The 27,086-nt window shown below is 40.0% G+C and overlaps 1 protein-coding gene across 2 annotated transcripts in view; it reads right to left on the minus strand.

Annotated features, from left to right (window-relative positions):
• myo1ea (myosin IEa) overlaps window positions 1-27,086 on the minus strand; it is a 50,304-nt gene that overhangs the window by 10,547 nt on the left and 12,671 nt on the right. For both annotated transcript variants that reach the window (XM_072380545.1, XM_072380544.1), the window contains exons 2-19: window positions 24,894-25,037; window positions 23,810-23,899; window positions 22,801-22,895; window positions 17,691-17,778; window positions 14,150-14,239; window positions 13,177-13,308; window positions 12,474-12,608; window positions 12,098-12,230; window positions 8,605-8,801; window positions 8,433-8,513; window positions 7,811-7,897; window positions 7,626-7,709; window positions 6,224-6,391; window positions 5,282-5,367; window positions 2,358-2,439; window positions 1,993-2,099; window positions 448-546; window positions 127-271 (exon numbers count right to left, since the gene is read on the minus strand). In XM_072380545.1, the coding sequence (XP_072236646.1) occupies window positions 127-271; window positions 448-546; window positions 1,993-2,099; window positions 2,358-2,439; window positions 5,282-5,367; window positions 6,224-6,391; window positions 7,626-7,709; window positions 7,811-7,897; window positions 8,433-8,513; window positions 8,605-8,801; window positions 12,098-12,230; window positions 12,474-12,608; window positions 13,177-13,308; window positions 14,150-14,239; window positions 17,691-17,778; window positions 22,801-22,895; window positions 23,810-23,899; window positions 24,894-25,037 (2,043 nt within the window). The remainder of the gene's footprint in view (window positions 1-126; window positions 272-447; window positions 547-1,992; window positions 2,100-2,357; window positions 2,440-5,281; window positions 5,368-6,223; window positions 6,392-7,625; window positions 7,710-7,810; window positions 7,898-8,432; window positions 8,514-8,604; window positions 8,802-12,097; window positions 12,231-12,473; window positions 12,609-13,176; window positions 13,309-14,149; window positions 14,240-17,690; window positions 17,779-22,800; window positions 22,896-23,809; window positions 23,900-24,893; window positions 25,038-27,086) is intronic.

The raw sequence follows: 27,086 nt of genomic DNA on the forward strand, positions 1-27,086 counted from the left end.
CGATTTGAGTTCTGTATTGGGTGCACAAAGACCAGCAAGTTTCTGCTTTGTAGCCCATAATCCCATAAATTTTTTTTCCAGTGATGCCATTTTAGAGTGTGAAAGGGATGCAGATGTGAAACGTACCGACTCGGGGGCTTTTACGAAGATCTTGGTGCGGCCGAGCTGGAACTGATCCTGGTCCATGTTGACAGACCGTAAGAGATGAAGAACGCCTTGCTTCTCGTCTCCTCGCCACGTTGGCCAGGATTCTTTGGTCAGGATGGCATACCTGAGGACCAGAAGTTTCACTTACAAGCATCATCACTAAAAGGATGAAAAATGTACTAATGGTGGAATCAATGAATATTGTGGGGACACAGACAAATAAATCTTTGTTCAATATTATTCTTTGCCACAGCACGTTCATTCTGCTTTATGATGTCAGAATCAGAGCAGCTCAAGTACCTGTTGAGGAACTTCCGGAAAACTCTACGGTAGGCATAGCCAGCACGCCTCACCCTGATGTTTTCCTTCAGACCCAGATACTCCACCTGATGCTTCACTCTGAAAACAGAACAAAAAGTGTCCACAATCAACATCCCATTAACAGTACAGATGGGAGTTCCTTTTGTCACATTGTCCATCATCTTGTCAGTCTTTCTTCTCCATTTCTGTTGCATTTTCATCTTGCCTTGCGTGTCTCTCATCTATCAGCTTTGTCTCAGAAATCTTTCCATGGCACATGAAGCTCCCACTCCACTGGTGGAAGCGATAATTGTGAGGCATTGTATGCAAAACAGTTGCTTTTACTGACTTTTTCCTCGAACAAAGACCTTAAGCACAGCTCTGTACACTCAGACTTCCTGTGAAAACAGTGGTTCCGGTGCTAATTAACGAACCACACTGAGCTTCACTCACAACAGGAAGGTCATACGCTCTGAACAATGCACGATCACTCTGTATGTGAACGTGTAGTACACAAAGGCTGCCTGTGGGCAGGGGGGAAAAGAGCGGGAAACTGACAAACAAAGGCATCAAATGAGGGGGATTCTCAAACCAAGTCTCACAAGTCTTCAAATGGGCAGAAGAGACAGAAACTCAGAACAATGATCTTGTGATTATATCTGGTGTTTGTGACAGCACAAAGTAAAATCACCAATGTAAAATACATGCGATGGCAAAGGAATATGTATTCTAGATAAGAGTGGTTTTGCATTTAATTGGGAATCACCCAACCATATCTTTTTCATCACAGACGACAAACGTTTAATCAATTAATCTTCGTCTGCACATTTTGTCTCATTCAGTGTTGTTTGACAATCTTATTATTGTCAGTTTTCTCCGATCTCATCCAGCAGCAACCGTTATATTCCAACCAGTTATCTTTAATTTTATTCATAATCAAACATTCATCAAAACGTTTTTTTATTGCTACAAATTGCTAAATGCATGTTTCTGGAAACAGAGTGAATGTGAGTGGGTTTTAGAGAATAGAAGATATTGGCTGATTGATGCTAACAACAGATGATCGATCATGTGTTCACTTTCTGGCTGTTAAATGCTCTTTGCCCTGAGGAAAAACTTTTTCTTCTGCAAACTTTTTAAATCTCTTTACTTGTTCCGAACGATGTCATCATTGTAAATCTATTTGTTATACATGTATACATCAGTGATAATTTCCTGTATCTTGACGTGTCAACAACAGTAACACTTGTTGATGGGACACTCTTGTTGGGCAGCTCTTGTCCACTTGTGAACACCTAAAATACTTAATTTAAAAGTTTACGCTCACTATTATGGTATTTAATTAACCTTGAACGGCACAAAAAAACCTCTAAGTACTTGAAGACTATTCCCTTACTGGTTTTTATTTCATTTTGGCAGAATACTATTCCACCTGATGGGCATGTTTTGAATTCTAATAAACCAGCAGCAAGGAGGCCACTTGTGTTAGCTTTTTGTTTGCTTATGCTTTGAGACGACCGGGGATGCAGTGAATGAGTCACTCACCGTCCCTCCTCCCAGTCTTTGGGCTTCTTGGTCTCGTTTGGTTTGATGCAGCGGATGTAGTGCGGAGTACATTTCATCAGCGTACTCACAAGATCATTTGCTTGTTTCTAAAGGAAGGAGTTAGAGAAAACATCAAGATTGGGGGGAAGAGATGACGATGAGACAGACAATGGTAATGTTACAGCCATGAAAACCAAAAATGCTGCAATTGAGTATTTTCTCTGACAGGCAACGCTGAGGGACCCTCCACTAAACAGCCAACACACACAGTATCTCAATAGTCTTTCCTCACAGTAACCCTGATGAGGAAAAGATACATATATATACACACACACACACACACACACACAATATTGAACACTTACCTTTATTTTGCTACCTGCAGTAGTGGGTCGACCCTTCTTGTCAGCATTGAGGTTGTCTGGAAACAGTGCTCTGATGAAGGCACTGCGAGAAGAAAAAGATGAGGAATTAGGACCGACAGACACATAACAACCGGTTCCCTGGCAGCCAGAAATCAAAAATGCAGTTAATGATTAAAGAGCCAAGGACCTTTGACTGAGGTCATCTGTTAAAAATTCCTAAAACACTCGAGAAGGTTCGGAGGTGGGGGAGGTTAGGACAACAAGAGGCTTGTGTGTGTGTGTGCGCACACTGCATTTGTGCAAATGAGTAGCAAATATTTGCAAGGCCACCTCTGTATATCGGTGTGTGTTTCCTGAAAGTACCATTTCATCCACTTTTCCTCCTGAAAGTACCATTTCATCCACTTTTACTCCCTCACTGCAGTCAAAGAGAATCTATTCACTCCATGAAGTTTCTAAAATCATATTATTTACATATAACCTTTACAATTTTAAAGGTTACTGCTGTGCTTTCTCTCCTTTTTTATTTTTTTCATCAGCACCCTGTGAGGAGCAGAGGAGACAGCTGACAGCTGACGTTCTGAAAGTTGAATGGTTCCTAAATTCTGCTCGGTACAGACTTTAGCTGTACTACAGAGGTTTTACTACAAGTAAGTCAAGTTGCTGTAATGTGAACAGAATGCGGTTCTGGCATATTCTTTCTGAAATATTGCAAAGCCTTCCCAGAGAATGAGGCCACCCGAATGTCAGCATGTGACTCTGAAACTTCTAACCCTAACCCAGCATTAATGGCACCTTCACAGATGTACAACTTAACCATGCCATATACACTAATGCAACTCATCAGAGAACTGGGAGGTGAACTGTTAAATTCTATCTTTTTTTTTTGTCATTGTCATTTATTTTCTCAGCTTTGATTTAAATTAGACCAAAGAGCAGTTATCCACCCCAGTTTATCTTTCAGAAAAGGTGGCTGCATTTCTGTCTTTTTTATATGTTTTAATTTGTGGATGCAGTGATGAGCTGTGTTCACTAATGGTGGTTTTCAGAGGTTTTTCTGACCCCATTCCATTATGAATCCAGTACTGCCTGTATGCCAGAGCATCACGACCACAACTTTTAGCCAGGTCCAATTTGTACAGAGACTTGTCCCAAAATCCTATAACAATATAACTTACTGTAAATTCTTTACAACTTCACTGTGCATACAGAAACCGTGACCTGACACTGTTTGGCCACAGAGCCTTTCATAGAGTGGTAAACTCTTCTCCTTCTTCACTTTATTTTCTTCTTTATTTTTTTTTTTTTTAACTTGTAGCTTAAAAAAACCCCAAAAACAATTGCTTATGGGGATTAGCAAATCCCTGCATTCTGTTTTTATATATATTACACACAAACAGAGGACAAAATGTTTAGCCAGGCTAAAACATTTGCATTCAAATTGTTCACATAAAATTCTCCACTTCTTGTCATACTACTTTAGTGAACTTAATGTGGCTTTAGGCAACTTGGCCTCACACTAAACCTTTAATATGTGGATGTGGTTTTCTCATCATCACCTCCACAACACCCAGAGCTCTTACTGCTGGTCAGAATGTAGTTGATATTTGTGAAGTTTCCACCTACACGAGCTTCTCTCAAACGAGGAGAGAGAAATAATATCAAGTCCCCATCAAAAGGCAATTTGTACCTTTTAGTTCTAATAGTTTAGTTACAATTGTAAGCAATAAAGGTGAATTTTGTATGCTATCAAATACATTTTTGAAGTAAAAAGAATGGAGTGTGTCTTTAACTGTCATTTCAAGCTGTCTGCAGTTATGGACTGAAAGAGGCACCTTATAAATATACTTAAGTATTTCCGTCTTTACTCTTGACACTCTTTACTGTATGGTGAAGAAGTGCTACACCAGTTTTTATGAAGGAGTTTGGGATTTCCCACGAAAATGAATGAGTCCAAAGTTTTACACACAGTCCTTAATTAAAATTAACAAGGATTTCTTGTTGGTTTTTTTTCACAACATCTGCAATAGGTCTTAAATTACCATTTCATTTAAAGGTTAGGGGTTCACATTCAAGGTCCATTTAAGGTACAGTACATTCACAGCGTCCTTCTGCTAAGCATTTCAGTTTGCTTAAATAGCCACTGTTGGTGATTGTTACTTTATTGTTTCATAGTGCTTTTTGATGTTGATAATCTTTTTAATTCCACTCTATTTCTGGCTTTCTCTCAATTTGTTTGGTTTTGAACTTCTGAGTGAAGACTTGGACACAGAAGAAAGGACCAGCAGGTTGTTTGTACAGATAAAAGTCAGCTGACGACACTGGTCACTCCTTTCTTCTCAATTCAGACCGGCTTTTCAAAATAACAAAGGTTCTTCTCTTCTTATACTTTTTTTGTGTGACTCTTATCTGTGTGTGTGTATATGTTTATGATTCTTTATGTTAAGTCGATTGCTATCTAATCTGTACATTTTCAAGCACATGTCTTAATAGGATTTTGGCATAACCTACTTTTATGCCTCACCAAGCGCACCCCACAAAGGAAGTCTGGGGGGGGGTTACACAGACAACACAGGCTGCTTGCACAGATGGCTACTTTAACTAAGAAAAGCCCACAAAACCAAAACAAGGGGAGACCAAACCAGACAATGTAACACCCCAGGGAGCCTGCACTCATAAGGCCAGACTCGATAGATCCTAAAAGCCACATAATGGGACAGAAGCCAGACGTGACTCAGGGCAGAGGTCACAACATCACCCAGCTCTGCACACTTCTGCTGCGTCCCGACCTTTTTTAGATGCAGTGAAGCATCTGCAGCGTTCATTCAGATGTGTGCAATTATAACCATATGCATTACAAAAGAAGACTCCCCTCAAGTGTGCACCGCAGAAATCCGTGTGATGTGCAAATAAGAGTTACTTACATCTCACTGCTCTGCATCAACTCAATGAGGTCAGTGAAAAGGACGTCTCGGTTCCTCTCGCAGAATCCCTCGGCGTCGTAGGACACCTGCAGGAGAGGCACGCAGAGGGATTTTCTTTAACAAAAACATTGAAAACCTCAAGCAAAAATGGAAGATGATGCCTGTGTGAAAATAAAAATCGGAGCTGATATTCTGACCTAAATCACTGACTTGAAATGAGGGGTTTCAAGCTTTTCACCTCCCAGGATTAGCCTCCTTATAAAACCAGCAGTGGTCGAAAAGTGTATGTTATTTCTGCTATACTGTAGGCTGAGACAGAAGGAATGTTTTGAGCGCAGTCATGGGAGCCCCTCAAGCCTTTATAGTACGGCTCATTAAGCCTGCGGCATGTGTGCCAGGCTGAGGCCGTCGCACATCTGGAGAATGACACCGGACAACCTCGGCCCAGACCACCAAAAACTACATTAACTAAATAAAAAAGCATGTTGAACAGTAACATCTGAATGAACTAAAACTGATAAGCCTGTATAAGTTTGTTAACTCTATGCTGTTTTCAAATAACGAGTTAGGGGCAACGATAAACAGACAGTGGGGAGTTTGTTTTGAAGTGGAATTCTTAAAAGGATAAAGAGAATGACGCATACATCCAGAAGCGAAGCACCAGCTGCATAACTGGTATTTATGACAGATCATACAAGTGCAGAGGAACAGCTCCCTTTCCAAAAGCATAAAAAAACCCATCTATTTCTAGAAGTTAACCTTCAGCTGCCTACTTCGAACTGTATGCTTAACATATTCTTTACAGCTGACACCAACGCGAGAACAAGAACAAGGAGGTGCTGAGAATTATGCCATTATTCTTCAGTTTAAAAAAAAAAGAAAAGAAAAGAAGAGGATACCAGATGTTCATCTAAAATCATAAGCGACGCAAATCAACCTGACCTTGCCAGCATAGTGATGGATGATGAAACCCTGGTTCCAGCTGTTGAAGTGTTCATGTGTGTTGATCTGGACTCGGAGCTTCTGCAGCATGGTCTGGTCGGCTCCCTCACCGACTGCATGCATGGTGGCGCACACGTCGTCCAGAATGCTCATTACACCGGGAGGATTCTGGGGTCACAGAGAAGACACCCGTGAGGACTGAAAATCTATTTTCACATTTTTCGGTTTGATCGACAACTGAGATGTACACCGAAACGAAAGATTACTGAGCAAAAAAACAGCGGGAAAAAAAACAAAAACGTGTTGGTTTTCTCAGTTTTCATGGACTAAGCTAAAAAGCTTTAAGGTTTTGGTTCTTTAAAGTTTTTTTTTTTCACAGTTTCAAACATTTAACAAACCACAAAAGTGAAAAAGAAACTTTTTGACACCAACTACGCATCTAAATGAAATGTGAAAGCTGCGCAAGCCGTTACAAACAGGCTACAAGCAACATTCAAACAGCGGAGCTGGTTCAGTGCAGCCTCTCTTTGACACTTTCCTCTTGTGGCTTCATTGGCAGCCATTAGAAGATTCACAGTGCACAGTGGTAACACAATGGTGTCTCAGACTTAGCAAACAGTTTTAAAAGGACACGTGTTAGCTTGTCTCTGGATTAGGAAAAGAGCTGAACTGTCAGGCATTGATCGCCTGGCTCTCTCAGATGGAGGCTTGTTTTAAAACTCTTGTAGTGGATTTCATGGATTAGGCTTCTCAGTAGTACTGATAAATCAAATTAAGAGGCACATTGGCAGATCTGAGGATATCGAGCTCTAACTCGCAGTACAGGAGGAGAAATTTGGAAGGTTTTGTAAATAAATATCAAGAAATCAAGCTAACAAATGTTTTCAATAAAACATAAAAGACAGCTGTTCTCACCCTACTTTATTCCTGGTTACAGTTTCAAAATGATGCTTGTTTGCTATAAGAGAAATGTTTTATGATCTTAACTGATTCCAGATCAATTTGATGGACCTCACTTCTGACCATGGACTTTTTTTCCTCTACATTTCATAACCAGATCCAGAGTTCAAATGGAATTTTTTCCTTTTTTTTCCCAATTGCTGACATGATAATTTACTATTCATGTTCCTAATTTAACATTTAATCCTAAAACATTAAAAAAGACAGTAAACTTTGTCCACCACATGTTCATACAGCCTAATATTTATAATATATAATATATAATTTAGGATCATAGTATGTATGTTTGTACCTTTGCATGGATGAGAATGTTCAACATTTTAAGCTTGAATCTGTGCGACTGCTTAAATATTAGATACTGCTTAGACATTTCTGTTTAAAAAAAGTTCCTGGTGTGAGAACTGAACTATCTCGTTTGTTCAATACTTTATCGTGTATTTACTTTGCTCTCGATGAGATCGCATACGATCTTGTTGTTGAAGTAATCTATTGGAGTCCACTTGATGCCCTCCTGCACATACTCCTCCTGCAAGACATGAAAAGATTCAGAAATTAAAGTAACCGCTGAAGTCGGGAAATAATAGTGAAAAAAAATGCACCGTGAAGAGGGGAGTAAAGAAACATCACCTGCTCCGCCTTTAGAGTCAGCTCAATGAAAATCTGCTGGAGCTTCTCGTTAACAAAGTTGATGCAGAATTGTTCAAATCCATTTTTCTAAAGGAGACAATACAGTTAAGAAAATGCATACGCTAATTGAATTTTATACTCAGAGGAGTAAGGATATCCTCTAAGCTCAATAGACTTTGTGTAGTGCAGGAGCTCATAGGCTGGCTGATGTTAGAGGAAGGCCATATTGTGCGTTTCAAAGCATATATAATGGACCTGCAGCTTGAACCTAAGTGACGGCAGTCTGCATCTTCCTGTCTAACAACTGATGGACACCAAAATGACCTGCATAGAAACAAAGCCTTCAAACTATAACAGACAAAGCTTTTGGAACAGATTAGAACAACCATTAACCAACCTCTTATTTATTGAACCTAACAAAAATGTAATCAGATTAGGAAAGCTGCCGTCTGAGTCAGTAGATGGGACTTAATCCACATCCTTTGTAAATTAGTCTTATCCCTTGTGTTGAATCTGTTTAAATGCTCAATGTTAATACCAGTTGATCCAATTTCATGCGCTACTGCAGAGAAAAATCACAGTAGCCATGTGTCAAGAAAAAGAAAAAGAAAAAAAAACGTACCTGGAAAATTTCAAATCCGTAAATGTCCAACACGCCAACATTTAACTCCTGATGATCCTTCACCATGGCTTTGTTGATGGACTGAAATCAAAGAAGCACCCTCAGTAAAATACATAAATCACAGGGCTCCCGCGATTGCTACTTTTGACAATCCTGCACATTGCACTCATACCTCGACCAGGTAGTCAAACACACGTGCGTGCAGGGCTTTGGAGAGGGCGTCTCGTGTATAACACGCCTGCTCCACGTTCAAAGTCACGTCAATAGACTCCACCGCGTTCCCCCACTTGCTGTCCATCTTTCTGCTGGTCAGCTTATCTTTCAGACGCTTCTGGTCAATTCCCAGAAGAAATGCAGGGAATGCTAAAACTAAAAAGACAGGGGAGATTAAGAGAGGGTGAACAAATAATGAAGGTTGGTATAACTTCACTAATGTTTATCTTCCTCAGTGAGGTGAAGTTTGCCGGTTTGCATGAGAGGGCAAAAAAGTTGTTTAGCTGAATGAACTGTATGCAGTAGCAAAGAACCACAAGATTTCACGAAGAGAGCAGCTAGATACTGAGTACTGAGCAAAAGTCTTATGCCACCCTTAATTTCTTATATTTTGCTTCCAAGCAGCCAAACCTGCTTGCAATCTTTTAAAGTAATATTGAACAAAAGTTCTCCTGGCTTCTTGCAAAGGAAAGCACATTGTGCATTAATCATATTGTGTATTTTCCTTCTTTTTTCAGAGAAATGCAGGGCTTTTTTTTTTTATTAGGCCACTAAACACCGACCCATGAATCATTCAAGCATAAAAAAAACAACAGTTAACTCAAGAAGTCAATTACTGTTGTGTCGACACATAACCAACGACTTAGCAAAGAACCTTTTTCATATTGTTTGGCATGTCCTACAAGAAGCTTGGAGAACTCTTCCTGAAGACTACTCAAAGGAATTACTTGTATTACTTGTATAAACTCTGTTTGCAACAAGTCTCAGCAACATTTGTGACATTTATGAGAGAAATTGACTAATCTAAATGATTGATCTAATGATGTTGAAATCTCCCCCAGATCTGACGCTGAGTTTATGCTCTTAAAAGTCAATGCTCTTTTGTAAGTCAAGTTGAATTTAATCTCTTTGAGGTTTGGATATTTGGGTCGGATACAAACAGGATGTTCTATGGCGTCATTAAGGGCACTGGGAAATTGTAATGTGTATTTCTTACTATTTTCAGATATTTCATTGATTGAACTGTCAAGGCAACCAACAGAAGTTTCACAGAAAATAGATAAACAAAGATAATTCTCTCATCTTATACTTGGCAGACACTGCATCGATTTGATAAGCTTAAAGAAAGAGCAAAAATACACTAGTGACAGGTCCTGCTTTGAAAAAGCAAAGAGACATTTTCGATGAAAACCAGCATGCAAATCAACTCAGAGGACCACACTTATTTGTAAGGTTGCTTCCTGTTACATTGCCACTAAAATAAATACTCTAACCACATTTAATCTTATCGATCAATAACAAAGTCTCACAAATCCTCAAAATCTATGTGATGTTAGGACACAAAAGCTAGGGGCTTTCATGCCTAAACAGCTAAAAACAAGGAGCCACCTGTGCAGAGAATTCAGAGCATCACACTGTAGCTGAATTTAAAAAAAGAAGAATAGCATTGGTCTAACTATGTGCCACGATCTGGCGTTGATATTGTCCCCGGAGAGCCCCTCCCTGCCTTATTACAGTGACTCACTTCCCCTAAAAGGAAATAGCTCTCAGGCCTGCAGACTCACTGTGTCTGGGAATGCATCATACCACTGCAGTAGCTCCCCTTCTGGGATATTAGGGTGTGACTGACCATACGCCTGCTTCAGTCTTGAGGAAAAGTCATCCTTTGTGTTTGGCAGGAAAGGTATGGATTGTACACTATGGCCACGATTTGCTAGTCAAAGCAGCAGTGGATACTAAGAGCTATGGATGAGGTGTTGTCAGAACAAAGGTCTGACAAAACATGCTGTTCCACCCCAATTAGAGATGTGGCTCAAACAAGACCCTGTCAGCCCACACTAGCCGTCGGCTCGGCCGTCATAAAACTATTTGAATAAAGAAAGATTTGCATGTTTTAGCTCTGGCGTGAGAGTTCTTCAGTCAACGCTTTGCAGAGTAAAAAAGTATGAAGGCCTAAATGACCTAAATATGAAGATGTTATTGCTTTGAGATGATGCACTAATTTGCGCATCTCAAACTAAGATCTTCTTGGTAATTTAACAATTAACAGGAGGAGCGGTTAAAGAAAAATCTCTTAACAGCTGTTGACAGCATCTGCTCTAATGTCACAGAAAGCAGTTCATGAATCTAATACTCAAACAGAGACACCCTGCTGTATGCAAATGTTCATGCCGTGAGCTCATAATACCAATTGGACTCAAGTATGTTTAACTTTGTCACGTTGCCATTTCATATCAAGAGCAAGAAAAGTAAAAATGTAAATCAAAAGGTTTACAGTTTGAAGCTTCAAGTGTTATAATACAATGTCTTGAGCTAAATTCCACTAACAAACTGAACAATACTGATGTTTATTGCATCCACTGAAATAAGTGAATTTCAGCAGTGCTGATACAGAGTGATGGACCCCAACCCAAAGTGGAGCCAACCAACCAGTTTTGACAATTCACGGAGCATGTTTTGATCTGTTTCATGGGAACTTTAAAAAGATTGGAGATAAAACAGCTTTTTTCCAGACGGTGAAAGAAGACTACAAACAGGACCGATATAAGATGAAAAATGATTGTTCTGAACTGGTAATCATGCAAAGCTACTCTAGGGGATTCTCAGAATAAAAATAAACAGCTATAAAGGGGAATAATAGGTCTCCTTAAAGTGAGCATGCCAGTGTTGGTTTTATGCTGGGGCCTGAATACGGTATGTTTAACACAGCAGTAAAAGCACACAGGAAGGGAGACTAAAAGGAGCAGGAAAGGCAGAGATTATGAAGTACGGCTGTTACGTCTGCATTGAACAGACCCCGGCTTTGTGCACTGGCCTTCTCATCTGCATAATACAGATGCAGCATTAGAAGGGGGGAGAAAGGAGAAGAAGAAAGAAGAATAAAATGAAATGGAGACAGAAGGAGAAGTATTTTCCAAACAGTTTTAGTCTCTGACGAACGAAGTCCCGATCTGCAATAATAGCTTTTTATTTTCTGGTAATCTAGCACAGGCTGCATTACTCCAGGCAGCTGGCTGCACCCCTGAATTAACACAGTAAAACTTTAGAAAGTGGTAGGAGAGAAATATCCTCCAAAACCAGCCTGAGAAGGCCAGCCGAGGACACAGAGGAGAGGAGAGACTCATGCTGTGATTCCGTGCCAGCACTTTTACCATCGTTAAAACCACAGAAACGTATCTGCGACTTTTAACAGCGCAACTCTTCAAATGCCAACTGTCATCCACAACTGGGTTCCAAATTTAAATATTTCAACATTTACCGGATGGAAGGCTAAGTAACGCTATGCAGACATTCATTTTGGACAGCAGATGAACCACTCTGACTTCCCTAAAACATAGAAAAATGTCCCAAGATGGTCTATTTGTCTATCTAATGTTAAGCACTAAACTAAAAATAGGCACTGTCAAAAACGTTTTCATGTGATCTTAACCCGTTGCTTCCTGCCGACTTACACTCTTCACTCTCCACAGCAGCGTAGTTGCCTGATTCCTTGAAAGTGATATTTCCCAGGTGCAGGACTCCAGCCACAATCTGAAGCACCATGGAGCGGTCCTCTGCGACGATGCCAATCACATCCATGGCATGCTGTGGAGGTAGAGGGGGAGAAAAACAACATGCTAAATCAGGGCTACAGTGTGGTTACAGGCTCGCTCCTGTGAGCCTTCTAATTACTCCTGTTGCGGTCGCACTGGTAAACAACAACAGGAGGAGATTCTTGGCAAAGAAAACAAAAGAGGATGACCAGGGAGGGACAGGAATGTAAAAAGAAGTCTGTGAGCCACTGGTTTGAGTGTCAGTGTGAGTTCAGTGGAAATGTTATTATCGTACCACTGTCTCCTGGAAGTCATTCTTGTCATTGATGTCGTCCACTTTGTAGGAACCTGACTGATTGAGGTAACTGTAGTAATCCAGGCTGGTGATTCCCAGGCTGTTCTTCTGCTCTCCACTAGCTCCTTCTATCAACTGTGGAGAAAATAGTCAGTCTCAAATTGTGTGTGCAACACCTACAGATGTGCCTTCCTATAAACGTTGCAATGGAAAACACCCCTACGCATAATTTCTGTTTCTGTGAAGAGTTAAGTTAGTGAACGGATATCACCAAAAGGTTCAAGTTAAAGATTAAGCATTCTTTGTTTGGTACAAAGTATAAGAATCTCATTGAACTAGAAGCTTTCTGCAGGAATATTTGAGGAAACATCCCACAAACAAGAACAAAAACATACAAGGTATCACAGTTTAAAAAGGCTTTTTTCTTCATACTGAAACTTCAAAACATGGAAATAAAAAATATCTCCTATGCATCATTTTTTTTTTCTTCTTAACACATTTCCTGTACTTTCCACCATGTTTGAAGACACTTGTGCTCCCCACTGTGGCTGTTCAGCATTACCTTAAAGCTTTTTCCCAGGGACCTCGGAGCATGCACAAGAAAAACAGACCGACCCTCTTTCCGCAGCCAAACAGCACACTGAATCCACCGTGTCCTGACATTCCCTTTTCACGAGCTAAATGTGTCCCAAAAAACACTCACCTGATAGAATATATGGAAACTCCTTTCTCCAGGATTTCTCATGACGACACGCGATTTCTCCAGAAGGAAGTTGGAGATTTTACCCCCGTCTGGTTCACCACCAGAGCTGAACTGGATCTCAAAGTATTTTCCCTGTTGGATCAAAGAAGGTGTTTTTTGAGCAACATGTCAGGCTGCAACAAAGATTTAAAAACCACAGCTATATGGTCTGAAATTCTGGCACCTGGTTGCTACTGACTCATGCGTCTGAGTGTACATTTATATATAAATCTGATCTTGCTTTTTCACTTGCTCTGGACTCCAGACGAGCCTGTGATGTATTATCTGTTTCAGTCAAGCTGAAAGCAAAGGCCCATAACTGAATAGAGACACTATTTACTGTGATCTTAGGCCATCTGTGCCAAACCACGCATTTTTATCCAAAACTGGTGTAAATCATCTTCTTACAAACTGCTTTCTATGCAGATCTTAACATTGAAGCAGTGATCCCGGCTGAAACGTTCTGGTGAAAGCTAGTTTCTACAGTTAGTTTGCCCGGATTTTCCCAGCCTTGCTAAGCAGAAAAGGACGTTCCTCTGTGGTTTTTCATGTGTGTACTTCTGCACAGTGTGTCCTTACAGCACTTTTGGTTAACCAGGACACACATTAAGGTTTGCTGCCTCATTCATGAAAACAGAAAAAAAAAGAAAAAAGAAAGAAGAAGCCGTTACTGTAAATCTCAGCTTGGACCTAAAGGTCACATGACCGTGAGGCATTTACCTTTTTGTGTTTTACACAACTGAGGAGCTACATTGCATCTTTAAATTCTGTTCTAATTTTAGGACACAAGAACAAGATACATGGAGGATTTTCAAAACCACCTTTTCAATTCGGAGCACCAGTTTTTCATTTTTCTGTAAATTACTTTCAACTACGAGCTGAGAAACTCTGATTCATAGAAAGCGGTGAGCCCGACAGAGAAATGAGGCCTTACAAATCTGCTGGAGTTGTTGTTCCTCACAGTCTTGGCGTTTCCAAAGGCCTCTAGCAGCGGGTTGGACTGCAGGATGATCTCTTTCACGTGCTAAGAGGAGACAGATACTACATCACACACTGACCACACGGCAGGTAGAGACACCATAACGCCTCACACCCTGCGCACTTCTCTGGAACTTTCCAGTCAGATATGAGCATGGCTATGCGCAAGAACACACACACACACACAAAAATACAAATCTACAGACAGCAGACACACAAAGTCTGGAGGACATTATTTTCCCTGTGAGCCATGTGTTTGTCAGAGACACATGAGCTTTAAATCTTTAGAGCAGACAGAGAGATTCCCTCTTCTATTATTGTTCACAGAAGTTAGGAGGAATGTTTTTTCTTTGTGCCTTCATTTAGTCCTGTATGAAAGCAAAAGATTAATACTTTTATTTACACTTAAGGACATCAAAGACACACTTTCCAGCTCAGCCTTCCTTCATATCTCACTGCCTAAAGATAAAGAAATATAAAAACTTTTTTCCTAAATAAATGTGTATGATTTGTTTTTGAGAAAGCAGATGCTCGGACAGGCGATGAAATATCATCCTGCAACTATCAAACAGATCAAAAGAATGAACCCTGAATTAAGGGTGTTGGGCTATAAAAAAAATCTATGAAGATCAGGATATTACATGATTAAAATATTAGTAAAGGCCCCATAGTACACATATGATTATATCATGATTAAATCTCTGTAGATTGAATCAAAACATTATCAAACGCAGTTTTTTTTCTTCTTCTTCTTTTTGATCTTTAGATTTCCCTAAATCGGACTCTGAGAGCAATTTGGTTCCCTAAAAGGGAAGACATAAACTCAAAAGACAGAGGGAAATTAGTCCGGCAGCAATACATCTATTTTCATGTTTCCTTTTAATTTCGTAATAATATCGCTCTTGTTAAAGCTTTTAGCCGTGATGACTGCGTGTAATGAAAATCTGATGTTCCGACAGCTCTATCTTGAACAATCTGGGCAAAGCGCAAAGGAGTTATGTGAATGAGAAGCAATAAGGAATTTTAAAAAAGTGTACAGAAGAAAAATATTAGTTAAATTTGAAACAAAGAAGGCTATTTTTTTCAATGCATTTCAATGCATTTAACTCTTCAGGACAAGCTCTGCTGTTGATGAGTCTGAAAATGATTTCCCGATTTTGCAACAGTGCAAACAGCTCTGGGTGAATTAAATACAAAAATCCCACTGCAATCATGGTGCAGGCATTTCCTCATCAAACTTTAGATCTTTATCGAGCTTAGGAGCTGTACATCTGCTGGTTTTTGGGGCTGCCAGATGGCTGAGGGGGGCTGGGCAAATAAGAGGCTGCTGAAGGGCTGATATTAGGGCACAGAGGACGGGATGGTAAGAAAACAATTGGGACTGGGGGAGAGATCAGTGGGGGACTGAAGTAGCAACAGGTTATTTGATTTTTAATACAACTGCCATGAGAAGAAATACTTATACGCTTGCAAGTCTGAGCTTTTGTGAATTTATGTATGAATTTAAAACAAGTCTTAAAAGTAGATATGAAAATCTAATTAAACAAATGAGACAAAATATCACATTTATTTATTCTAAATGAGGCCATATTACATCACTATAGTACGAGTAGCAGAAGTATGTAAATACTTTAAGGCTAGGAGTTCATTTGAAGGTGAAAGTCAGGTGTGAGTGGTCACCTGACTGTATTTACAGACCGGAGATATATAAGTCTGTGCCGTGAATGTATGACAGCATCAGCAAAGACTACTGAGGACCTAAGAAAACGGTTGTTGTTTTTTTATGCTCGTCAGGTGGGAAACGTTAAAATAATCTAAATCTCAAGTGTTTTGAACCAACCAATTCACAGTCAGACAGACTGATTAAAAACAACGGAAATCTCGGACCATTTGTACCTCCCCAGCAGTGGTTGATTGATTACTCCATGGCTAAGGTGTGTAATTGTGTGCAGGGTCACAAATGAGGCCCAGGGTAACTTCTACACAGCCAAACATCTGACTCACATTGTCTAATGTTAATGTTCATGAGTCCAAAATCAGCAGCAATAGTGAACCTAAGACAGCTGCAAAGTAACAGCAATACAATATCAACAATTTGCTGGAGACCATGTGTTAACATCTGTGGTTTGGTGTCGAGCATTTGTTAAGATCTCCTGGTTTTGTTGGATTTTCTCTTTTTTTGGGTGTTTTTCTTATACGTCTTGATTTAGTGAAGTTCCTGTTTTATGTTTTATTAGTATAAGCCTGACTTCATGATTTATTTTTTTAGCCCTTGCCCCTTGTTAGGTCCTGTTTTATATGTTGTCCTTCTGTCACATCTGGGCTCTGTTGCTGATTGCCTCTTAGCTGTTATTTATTTGTCATTAGTCTCTGAGTACATATTCTGCCTGAATCGCTTTGCTCACAATTCATCATTGTTGATTTTGTCTGTGTGATTACCTCCTAGTTTGTTCCTTTTATATCTGATCCATCAGTTGTTTGGATTCATGAATTTACCAGTATTTTCTATTTCTGTTTGGACTGTTTTTGGATTCTCTGCTCTGCAGTCTCTTCTGTTGAAATGCATTAAATTCTCTCAGTTTCTGTATGTACCTTGTTCATGCCTACTGTCTGCAATTAGCCATGAGGTTTTTGTGTGCAGATAAAGGTTACGCAGAGGTCTCATCTATAAAACTTAAGTCCATTCCACCCCTCTCTTCCTCTGTTCGGTCTGTTGTAGCTCTGAATTAGATCTGTAGCACTTCATGACCCATGGAGCACGTTATTACAGTAAATAGCCACACTTCTTTGGCAATTTTATTCCCAAATACATTTCCCTCATTTGTAATTTGACCATGGATCGCTGTAATACCACTGACCTATCCTTTAAGGAACAGCTGTGAATCATGCGTAGAACTTGGTCAAGTTATTGAAACAAGCACCACAGAACATAACAGCCACTAGCTGGAATAAAACTGCTCCATTTATAATTTCTATCCTTGTTGGAGTATAAAACTTTCAACAAAGTACTGGTAGAGTATAATGCGCACATTTATTTCTTCAGTGAAGTAAACTGTATAATTAAGGGTGAGATTTGAGCTTAATATCAGAGCAAAAAGCAAAAGTTTAACTTCCCATGTCTGATGAATAATGAAAAACCATCTGAAGTTGAAACTATGTGGATATACAGAGGGAGGAGGTTGGATAACCTTGTAAAATAATGTATGTTTATCCTTCAAACATGAATAGCTTTCTGAATGTCACAATTTCAGATTTATGGGGGCCAAATCTTTACTACCTTTCCTAATATAATAAATATTATTTATCTATGTTATTGTCTGTATCTACTTTTAGGGAACATTTGATGTTGGTTTCGGACCCATTCATGCAGAAATAAAGACAAGTTCAAGCAAGACTGCATATAATACCCAGTATTTCCAAAGCAGTTTAGTGTTTAGCATCACAGAAATTTGATGTATTTTCCAAACTACTGAAGGAGTAAAAGCAGCTCTTCTCACCTGCACTCTGGATCCACCCCCGGACACTCTTGAGATGTAGCCCATGATATATTTGGCTGCCACAGTCTTCCCTGCTCCACTTTCTCCACTGAAAAACAGAAAACAAATCTTGGCACACGTGATTTCCAAAACATGCACTCCGATCACCTTCAGTAAAAGCATGTGACACCTGACTATGTGCTCAGACATCAACTTAAGTGATTTGTGCAGGCGTTAGTTCTTGTCTGGTATTCAAATTATTTGGCATGGATGTAGAACCAACAACCATGTGAAAGTTCATTCAACTTTATTGTCAGTCTCATACATCAACAGTTCTTATTTGGCTGTGGTGTGACGAGTGATCAAAGAAGGCCTCTGTGCTTAATCCTTCCTGATATTACAAAAAACTCATAACAATTTAGATTAACTTGCTTATATTGTACATTTTAAGCTTCCAAGATGGTATTATGTACAATCCAGGTGACAAATTTATGAAAAACTTACTTAGGTCCTGTGCATCAGCATTAAAATCAAACAACTGATGTTATATTCAGGAACAAAGCTCCAACTTTTATACGAGAAGCGTTACATGAATAATTACTCTTATTTTAGCCAAGAAATAGGACTCTTGGTATTTAATGCTTTTTTAACAGAGTGTGATTGAGTCACTCAATCGGGTGATTGAGTGACATGTGTAGTTTTTGCTGTCTGTAGTGGTGGCATTGCCCGGTGTTCTCTCAGGAAACTGTGTCCAAGGGAAGTCCCATTAGCTAACACTCCCTGAGCTGGGAGCAGGGGAAAGCGAACACTATTCAGACACCTTTGAAGGAGACAGACCTATGACATCATGGGTTCTCCCTTCAATAGCAGCTATTTTACCGTTAAAAATGGTCTGTTCATTAAGTCCTGATGGAGCCATTTCTTTGCAAAGACAAAAGAAGATTTCCTGTTTCATGACCCTCACGTCTCATCCCATCCACTCCACCACCCAAACATTCACCCCCATTTGGCTGGATTGAGGAATAAGCATTAGGTCTAAGCTGACTTTGCTTGACGTCCAGGCTGTCCTCCCTCTCTTTCTTTGTCAGTCACTCAACTTGCAATAACATTTGGTCTGGTTATTGTGTCCCTGATTGGAGTCCACCGACGGCAGAGATTGTCTGAGAGGGTCTGCTGAGCAAATTCCAAACTACGTACTACTATTTCAATGTTAAAGGCTGCATTTCAGTCTAAAGTAATCAGAAGTAATGTGTGCTTCAACAAGAAGCAAAGTTTAATTCAAATGCTAAAAGAGTGATGGTCCCTTGCATATTTGAGTATATGAATTCTGCAGTGATAAGACCAATGCTTCTGTTTTGTTTACATACCCCCCCCTCACTACACTTGTCTACTTCCCTCATTGCCTTTCACAGTGCCAGGGTCATACTTATTTTGATATATGTGGTTTGGCAGCAGATGATAGTGCAGTCTGTTTTTTCTGCCTGTGCCTTAAAGTAGAGTTAGGTTAGTGAAGCTGCTGTGAGAAACACAGCTGTAGACTGTTAAAAGGCTGCCAGAGGAAGTCATGGGAGAGACTCTATTACACAGCAGTCTCTATATGGTTGTACCCATCCCCCTATATAACTCCTTAAGCATTGTCTGCATTTCCTCAGTGCAGATTCAAATCAGTTAAAAAGAAAAAAACTGTAAGAAAATTCAAACTTTCCGTGTTACTTTTAATCTCAGAACCCCCCCGATCTCCATCTGAGAGCATTGTTTCTCTTCCTGTATGTTATTCTTTGAGCATCTATTTTAGGCTCAAGCTGCAGCATGAGTTCCATTCTCCCATTTTGAGCGCCCCAATACTGCAGGTCTCATTGTTGTGGAGCCCAAACACTAAAAGCATTGTTAACTTTTGCAGAGATTTATTAACCAAACAAAGACACTAAGTTACACAGAGCAATACAGAGCAAGGGAGTATTTAACTTTCCTAAATAATCCCAAACTTGAGTTACGCAAGAGATGCACACTCATAACTGAGTTCTAGTTTTGGTGGTTTTAAATCTAATGAAGCGTTCACTGCATTCCCACATAACCAGTTGCAGTTGTATGTACAGTATGTTCAAGAAGATTATCAAGATTTAATTGTTCTTGTTGAAATCCAGGGGCTGATCAGAATCTACTTGACAGTTTGAAGCTTCAAATAACTCAACACAAAGGATCTACCAAAAGAAGTAGAAATCAGCTCATGCAGCATCCTGAAGTTTTACTTGAAGTTGTGTTTACACTGTTTTAGAGTAGCTTTTCAGAAATATTAGAGCACAATATGGAAACAACCCACAAACACAGTGACTGACTTTATACAATGTATTTGTGCCTGCATTGTTAAAGTAAGTGAAGATGTCATCTGACATTTCAAAGATGCTAATCTACACACATGCAGTGTACAGAAAGACATACTGTGAAGTCTGGAGACAGGTTCAGGCAGAAGTGATCATTCCACTGCCTTATCTCACCTTTAAGTTTTCTTTTACATCGTGTGCATTTTCAAGTTTCGTGTCTGCTGACATGCCTACGAAGCCAGTAGGAATACATCGTCTTACTCTAGTTACAACACCATATCTAAACTGCTCCGAAGGTCAAGCTACGCAATACATCAACTCAATACATCAACTCAATACATCAACTCAATACATTAACTCAATACATTAACTCAATACATTGTTCTTTGAGCCTAAAACAGTTCAATTACTATGCTCACTTCCTGGGAGTGGAAGGAAAAAATTAAACTTACATCCATACAAAGGACCTAATGAACCCTGCAAGTATGATTAAAACATTAGATGCCTCTTAATGCAAAAGTAAAAAGCAATCACTTAGTCAGCTGGAGTCAAAGTCATTGCACAAAAGTCTGCTGACAGATGAAGAAAGATCAAAAAGGTCATCCACGTCTCACTCCAAAGACTTAGCCTAAACAGATGCTGACTTTCCATTCATTAGCAAAGCAAATCTGAATCATCTGAAAAGCTGCAAAAATAAATGTAATTCAGACATGTTTGTCTCAAAAGGTTAAAAGTTTAACCAGGCTGTGTTGTGTCACCTAAGCTGCTTGTTAGTTGTAATTCAGCAGAGGAAGTAGCTCTCCTAAGCAGAAACAAACACCAAAGATAAAAAAAACAACAACAACAAAAAAACACGAAGAGAACATCCACAGAAGAAAATAGAGAGAGCAAATCTTCAGGAATTACTTTCGTCTCTGAGAATATCTGGAGTATTATATCATATCTGGAGATATGCCAGCCAGTCATGTGAGTTTACTCAGACCAGAAACTGCTTGAGAGTCACGTCCTTTTAATCTTATGTGGGCTCTAGTTCAGCCTGTTTCAGACACATGTATTCCTTAAAAAAAAAAAGGTAAATTGATGCGCAGACCAATGTGTAGTTATGATGGAGATTTTCATTGTTAAATCATAAAGACGTCAGCAGTATGTCAGATGTATGATGGTTCAACAACTAAACTGACTCACATGGCGGTAATACAGCCGATATAGTGGTGGGTGCTATGTGTAATACTCTATGACAACCTGCTTCATCTAAACATTATATGGATCTCCTTATTTCTTCTCAACACACCGTCTTTTTACAACTGATGTAGTTTTCTCTTTTGGCACCTACTATATAAAAGGAAAGGAACAGACATGTGGAAATGAGCTCATGGGTTATCATAAAAACGAAAGGAAACCTGGCAATAACTCAGCCTGAATATGCCTGCTTTTTGCAAAAAAAAAAAAAAAGAAAGAGATTTAAGCCTGCTTGCTCCTGTAAATGTGCCAACAAACTGGGCGATCACGTATTTCTGACCTTGGTCTTAATTGAGCTGAGAACAGATGTGAGCCGGCTGGAGCCAAAATGAGAACAAGTTTTAGTTGAACTTTAGTAAAATGTCATGAGCTGATAACATGATAACATCATCACCTGCTTCAGTTCATCCTTTCGATATGTGATCCAGATGTTAGTGGAAAGTCACATCAGTCACATGCCGTAATAAAGAGCTAATCAAACTTGTTAAATACAAACTACTGTCTATTCAAACAGAATTGAATATTAGAAGATTCAACCAACAACACACTGCCATATCCCCCCACCCTCAAAGTCTGAATTTCCCTTTTCCTCAACCACAAATTTTCTCAGGAATTGTGAGAAAGAGCCAAAGCCAACCCAGGTCACTGCTGACCACGCTGCATGACCAGCAGTTCATAGCAGCCTGTGTTTATCGAGACCGAGTTAATCATAAAACCACGGGCCAGCTTTTGTTTGCTGATTTAGTAGATCACAAAATCCACCTCTGCACCTTTACACTGGAAACTGAATGAGCAACTGCTGGCTGTCCAAACAATGGGAAAAAGTGCTGAAGCAGGTGTCATTCATCATGAGGTAAGCACTATACTGACCACACTGCTCAGATGACTGGACCAAAGGATAAAGCCCCAATAATGACAGCACTCATCTTCTCTGTAGCTCATTTGCTCAAAAACACTCTTCAACAAACACAAAAAGGGCTTGAAATGAACCTAAAAATACTCTTAAATCTAGGAGGCCAGTGATTCTGAGCCAACAATCTCACAGGTGTTCACTTTAAACCAGGAAGTTCTTCATAAATACAAAAAAATACGACAACGGCTGATTTTTTTCATCTCACATCCTGAGTTACCACAGACCAGATCCAGCTGTATTTTCATTCTTTTCTCACTTGTGTATCATTAACATTTTATTTTCCTCAATTTACATTTAACTGACACTGAAAACAATATGTGGGAAAAAAACACCAAAGACCCACAGCGTTCTCCATCAGTCAGCTGTTCTAAAAGAATGTAGCGGAACCTGTTCAGTCTGTTCTCCTATTCCCCGCCCATCCTTTATCACGACTTACACAGCAGTTCATCTTTGTGATGTCACACATCTCCTTTCTCTCTTTCACTCTGTCACACCCAGCACATTTGCCACAACTACATAAAGGGGTTAAAGAGCCAAAAATGTAAATCTGTGTTACACATCAAACTAAAGACAATTTCAGGAAAAGGTGCCTCTAATTTGGCTGTCACATACCGAAAGAAGGAAAAGAATGAAAGGATTCCCATTTTGAAAGTCTTACCTGATGATGACACATTGGTTCTCACGGTCAATCATCATGTTTCTGTACATGTTATCTGCCAGAGCGTAGATGTGAGGAGGGTTCTCATACTGAGCCTGAGAGTCGATAAAAGATTTCAGTTAAAATCAACGTTCAGAATCTTACAAGAAAAATCAAGGTGAGTAAATTACAACAACTCTGGAGATAGCCTGTGCATCATTTGAATTTGATGCTCGCAACAAGTTCAAAAACATTGGGCCAAAGGCTTAATTATCAAAGTATGATATCATCTCTTCTTTAAACTGGAGTCAGTATTTGGGAACTTAAGAGACCAGCGACAGCAGTCTTGAAAGTGTTTTCCCAACTCTGACTTTAAAAGGATTTTAGCTGCTCAACAGTTTTCAGTAGGTGACGAGGCTGAACAAGATATTGCTGAAATAAGCAAAACCTTAAAAAAAAACAACTACCTGCATGTCTGCATGGCAGCATAGTCACTTCGGGGGAAAAAAATCTGTGCTGATATACACAAAAATGACAAAACCTGTTGCTCACAAAGCCTGCAAGCCTGTGCTTTCATACTCAATTCAAACTATTTTGGAAACAAATCGGAACTTTCCCCTTTACTTTGTGCCGGCTAACTGTGCAGATAAAAATGCAGCGTATTTGTGCACAATCTGAGAAAGTCAACTGTTAAAACTGGCATGAGTGAGACGGAGAGTTCTCACAGTCTGTCAGAGTTTTAAAAGCTTTTCAGTCTGTCCCTGGCTTAAACAGACAAGCCCACTCTCGGCAGGCCGGCCAATAGAGGAGGCAGACTTGCACAGGCTGCTCTGTGAAGGTGCTGCCAAGCCTGCTCAATGGTTGAGTCAAGTTTCTGACAGTAACATCTGCGACAGCCAGCTGGAAAGCTTGAACTACATCAGCCTTTTCCTTTCAGACAGTTAAAACCTTAAACCTCAATAACACATCAGCGATTCCAAAGCGGGGTTTGTTTACAGGTTATGTGGTGTCATTGATGAAATGTACTTACTGCGCCCTGATACATCTCAATTTCTTTGTCTCCAAAATACGGCATCTGCTTGAAAGGATTGACCGAAATGAGCACAGGGCCGATGTACGTCTGTTGAAATGATATGTTAAGGATCATGCAGACAAATTAGAAAAGACTAAATCAAACCAAAGTGCAGCGATACATCACAACAATAAAACTACGTGAAATGACTCCGTCTTTGACTTGTGTGACGTCAAGAGAGTGTGACAGTTCAGCAGTGGAGTCATGGTGATCAGGCCTGAGGTTAAATAAGCGCTTACAAATGACAGAAAATAGACATTCCATGTAGTGCTGAGGTTTCATGCCCCAAAGACAAAACGCCACTCAAGGCAAATAAAGCTGCTATTGTGGGTGGCCCACAGTGACCAACGGCTTTGGCAGGGAGACCTCCCAGTTACGGCTATTTATTGACCCTAATCAAAGGCCTGACTCAGTGCCGTCAAACCTAAAACTGCCAGCATTTACTAAACTTCATAATCCGGAGCAATGCCAGAGTGGGGATGAGGTTTATGCAATGAGCTGCTTTGAGAACACTCAAAGAGGTTATTCATTCGTTCATCTTATTGCACATCATGAACAGCTTACGTGTGTGGCCACAGCTGCACTTTAGAAATCTAAACGTAGCATTTGTTCAATGTACTGCATCAAAAAGATTGCTCGCAGAACATCATTTGAAATCCAATCCAAAAAGGCTGCTTGAAATCAGACGGCAGCGACGTTTGGATTAAGACACACTGCAGATTTCTCCATTATGCCATCCGCTACTACTCACACCTTTTTTTTTTTTCTTTCCATATTTTACACCACAGTGAGACAAACTAAAGTTTGTCTGACTTTGTTGAAGGAGCTGGAGTTAGAGATCTGAGTAAGGGTATGTGCAAAGAGGCCCTTTCCCCCCCTTGCTCATGGCAGAATCTCAGGGGGAATTTGGCACCTTCCAACACTGACTCATTGCTGATATATCACAGCGAATGACCATTCAGCTATTCTGGGAATAGCAGGGATGAGACAGACTCAGCTATTCCTCACTGGCATGTGAACAGCAAATGTGAGTAAAGGATACAAAGATGTAGTCATCCATGTATCTCTTCTTGAGGTTGTCCACAATGGCATCTTCGTTGATCTTGCTGAGCAGCACCATGTCGTCCACTCCGCTGTGTTTGACATTGTGGCTCTGCCAGTGGTATCGGTAGTGCCCCCGACTCCCCTGAAACAAAACAGAGACAATGTACAATTGTTAGTTCACTCAGAAAAACACAATGAGATGAACGAATCTAGAGTCTGACATCAGGGTCGCACAGATGCTACAATGCATCAGTTGCTGCTTTTCAGCACACTCAGAACCTGAGGTGGTGTGGTTTTTATCAAACTGTTGAGCTAATCCCACAAACTGAAAACCAAGGGAAAAGCAAAGCGTGTACATTTTCTGATGGTGAACATCGTGAGCGGTGTTTACTTTGAAATAGTGCACGTTCAGATTCCCACAAGTGCTTTGTGTTGTTTGTCCAAGTGTTAAAGATGCTCGAACTTAACTTTTATCCACATCCTAAAAATCTGGTTCCTCCCTACATCCCTGTTTTTCTTTTAGCTGAGTGGGTCTCTGGAGAACTGAGGTCATTCATCATGTGCTGTGAGTCAGCATGGTCTGGCTACTGTGGACGGGGATCACAATGTGCTGCGAGGAGTGAGTCTCTTTCGACTCGATGGAGAACCGCTCAAAGCCACAGAGGACATCCAGAACATTAGTCAACACACAGGTTAACTCTTTGCTTCCTCTGTCTTAATTGAGGAAGTGAAGAAGGAAGAAGAAAAGCAGCACACAAAACAATATAGCAAAGGAAAGAGATGATTCATGCAGTGGTACAACAACAGCTAAATATGGTAATATCTGGAGCAGAGGGGAGTGTACAAATGTTATTTTGACTACATTAATCTGCATTCATAGGCGCTCAGATGGTAGAGTGGTCAACTTCCAGCCGTACGGTCATCAGTTTTTTCCCTCCAATATGTTCATCGGTGTGTGACAGAAAAGCACTAAGCAATAAGAAGTGCTCATACAGCGTTATCTATACTTTCAATTCATAAAAAAAGCTCCAAATTGATTTTCTTATGTGAATTCAGACGAAGCTAATAAGTGAAAGAACTGCACAATAGTGCAGTTACAACCACTGCCTCTCAGCCAAGAGTTGTTGCTCATGGAATCACAGGAGGACAGCTGACAGCATCGGTTTACACTCTGTGTTACAACACACTTTCAAATGGTTCTCCGGAGACCACAATGCAACATTGCACACATCCAGCTGTGCTGGACATCAGCAAGTAGCATTTTCACAAACATTTCAGTAAGGTATGCTATTAATATATTTTGCAGCTCTGTGTGCATGTCTTTGCCAATTTAGGGCAAACAAACTGTAACGGTTAAACTGAACTTAAATGTTATATCCAATGTGAGAGGGTTAACGACAACAAGCAAACATAGGTGCTTCTGTAGTAGATGAGAGGAAAACATAACTGGGCATAACTCTGGTGAAAACAGGGAGCGTACAGTAACACTACAGGGAAAAATAAACTGGTGGAAAGTCATTGTGTTTTCAGTAATTAACTCCAAATTACTAAGTCAAGTAGGAGGGCCAAAAGCATTTAATATCCTCCAGGGTGACTTTATTCTTAACAACGGCAAAATTAAAACCACTTTACAGACTTGGTTAAAACACGGGAGATGGTGAGGAATGTTAACAGCTTTTCAGTCTAATTCAGTGGGTATTTTCCTGTAGGAGGGAGGCAGCATGTTGTTACTTGGCTGAGTCTCCAGAAGGGTTAGGGTTAGGGTTTTCAGGTACTGCTTTTTAGGTTTGTCAGTCGGGGTGTACAACATGTGCACGTTGCAACAGCTTTTCCAGATGATCAACCTCACTCTAAATGTTGCTTCTACACAGGTAAAGGAAGATTTTACTATATGCTCAGCTGGATCAACAACGTGAAATATCAAGTGCGATAATACCACAAATTGTCCTTCAAAGACATCATATATTATGAGAGAATTTCAAACTAATTGTACCTGTTATCATGAATCAGTTTCGAGAGAAGAGGCCTCGCTATGTTTTAAGTCAGTATCCTGCAGGAAGAGCCAATAACTTACTGAGGATATGCAGCAGAATTCCATCCAACATTGTAAGGCCGCTCCTTCTGAATAGGTATGCGCTGATCTGAGTTTACTTTCCCTGAACTGAGCCCCAATAATGTCCAGAACCAGCTC

Source organism: Leuresthes tenuis, unplaced genomic scaffold (assembly GCF_036924035.1).
Source record: "Leuresthes tenuis unplaced genomic scaffold, fLeuTen1.0.hap1 SCAF_2, whole genome shotgun sequence".
Lineage (NCBI taxonomy): Eukaryota > Metazoa > Chordata > Actinopteri > Atheriniformes > Atherinopsidae > Leuresthes > Leuresthes tenuis.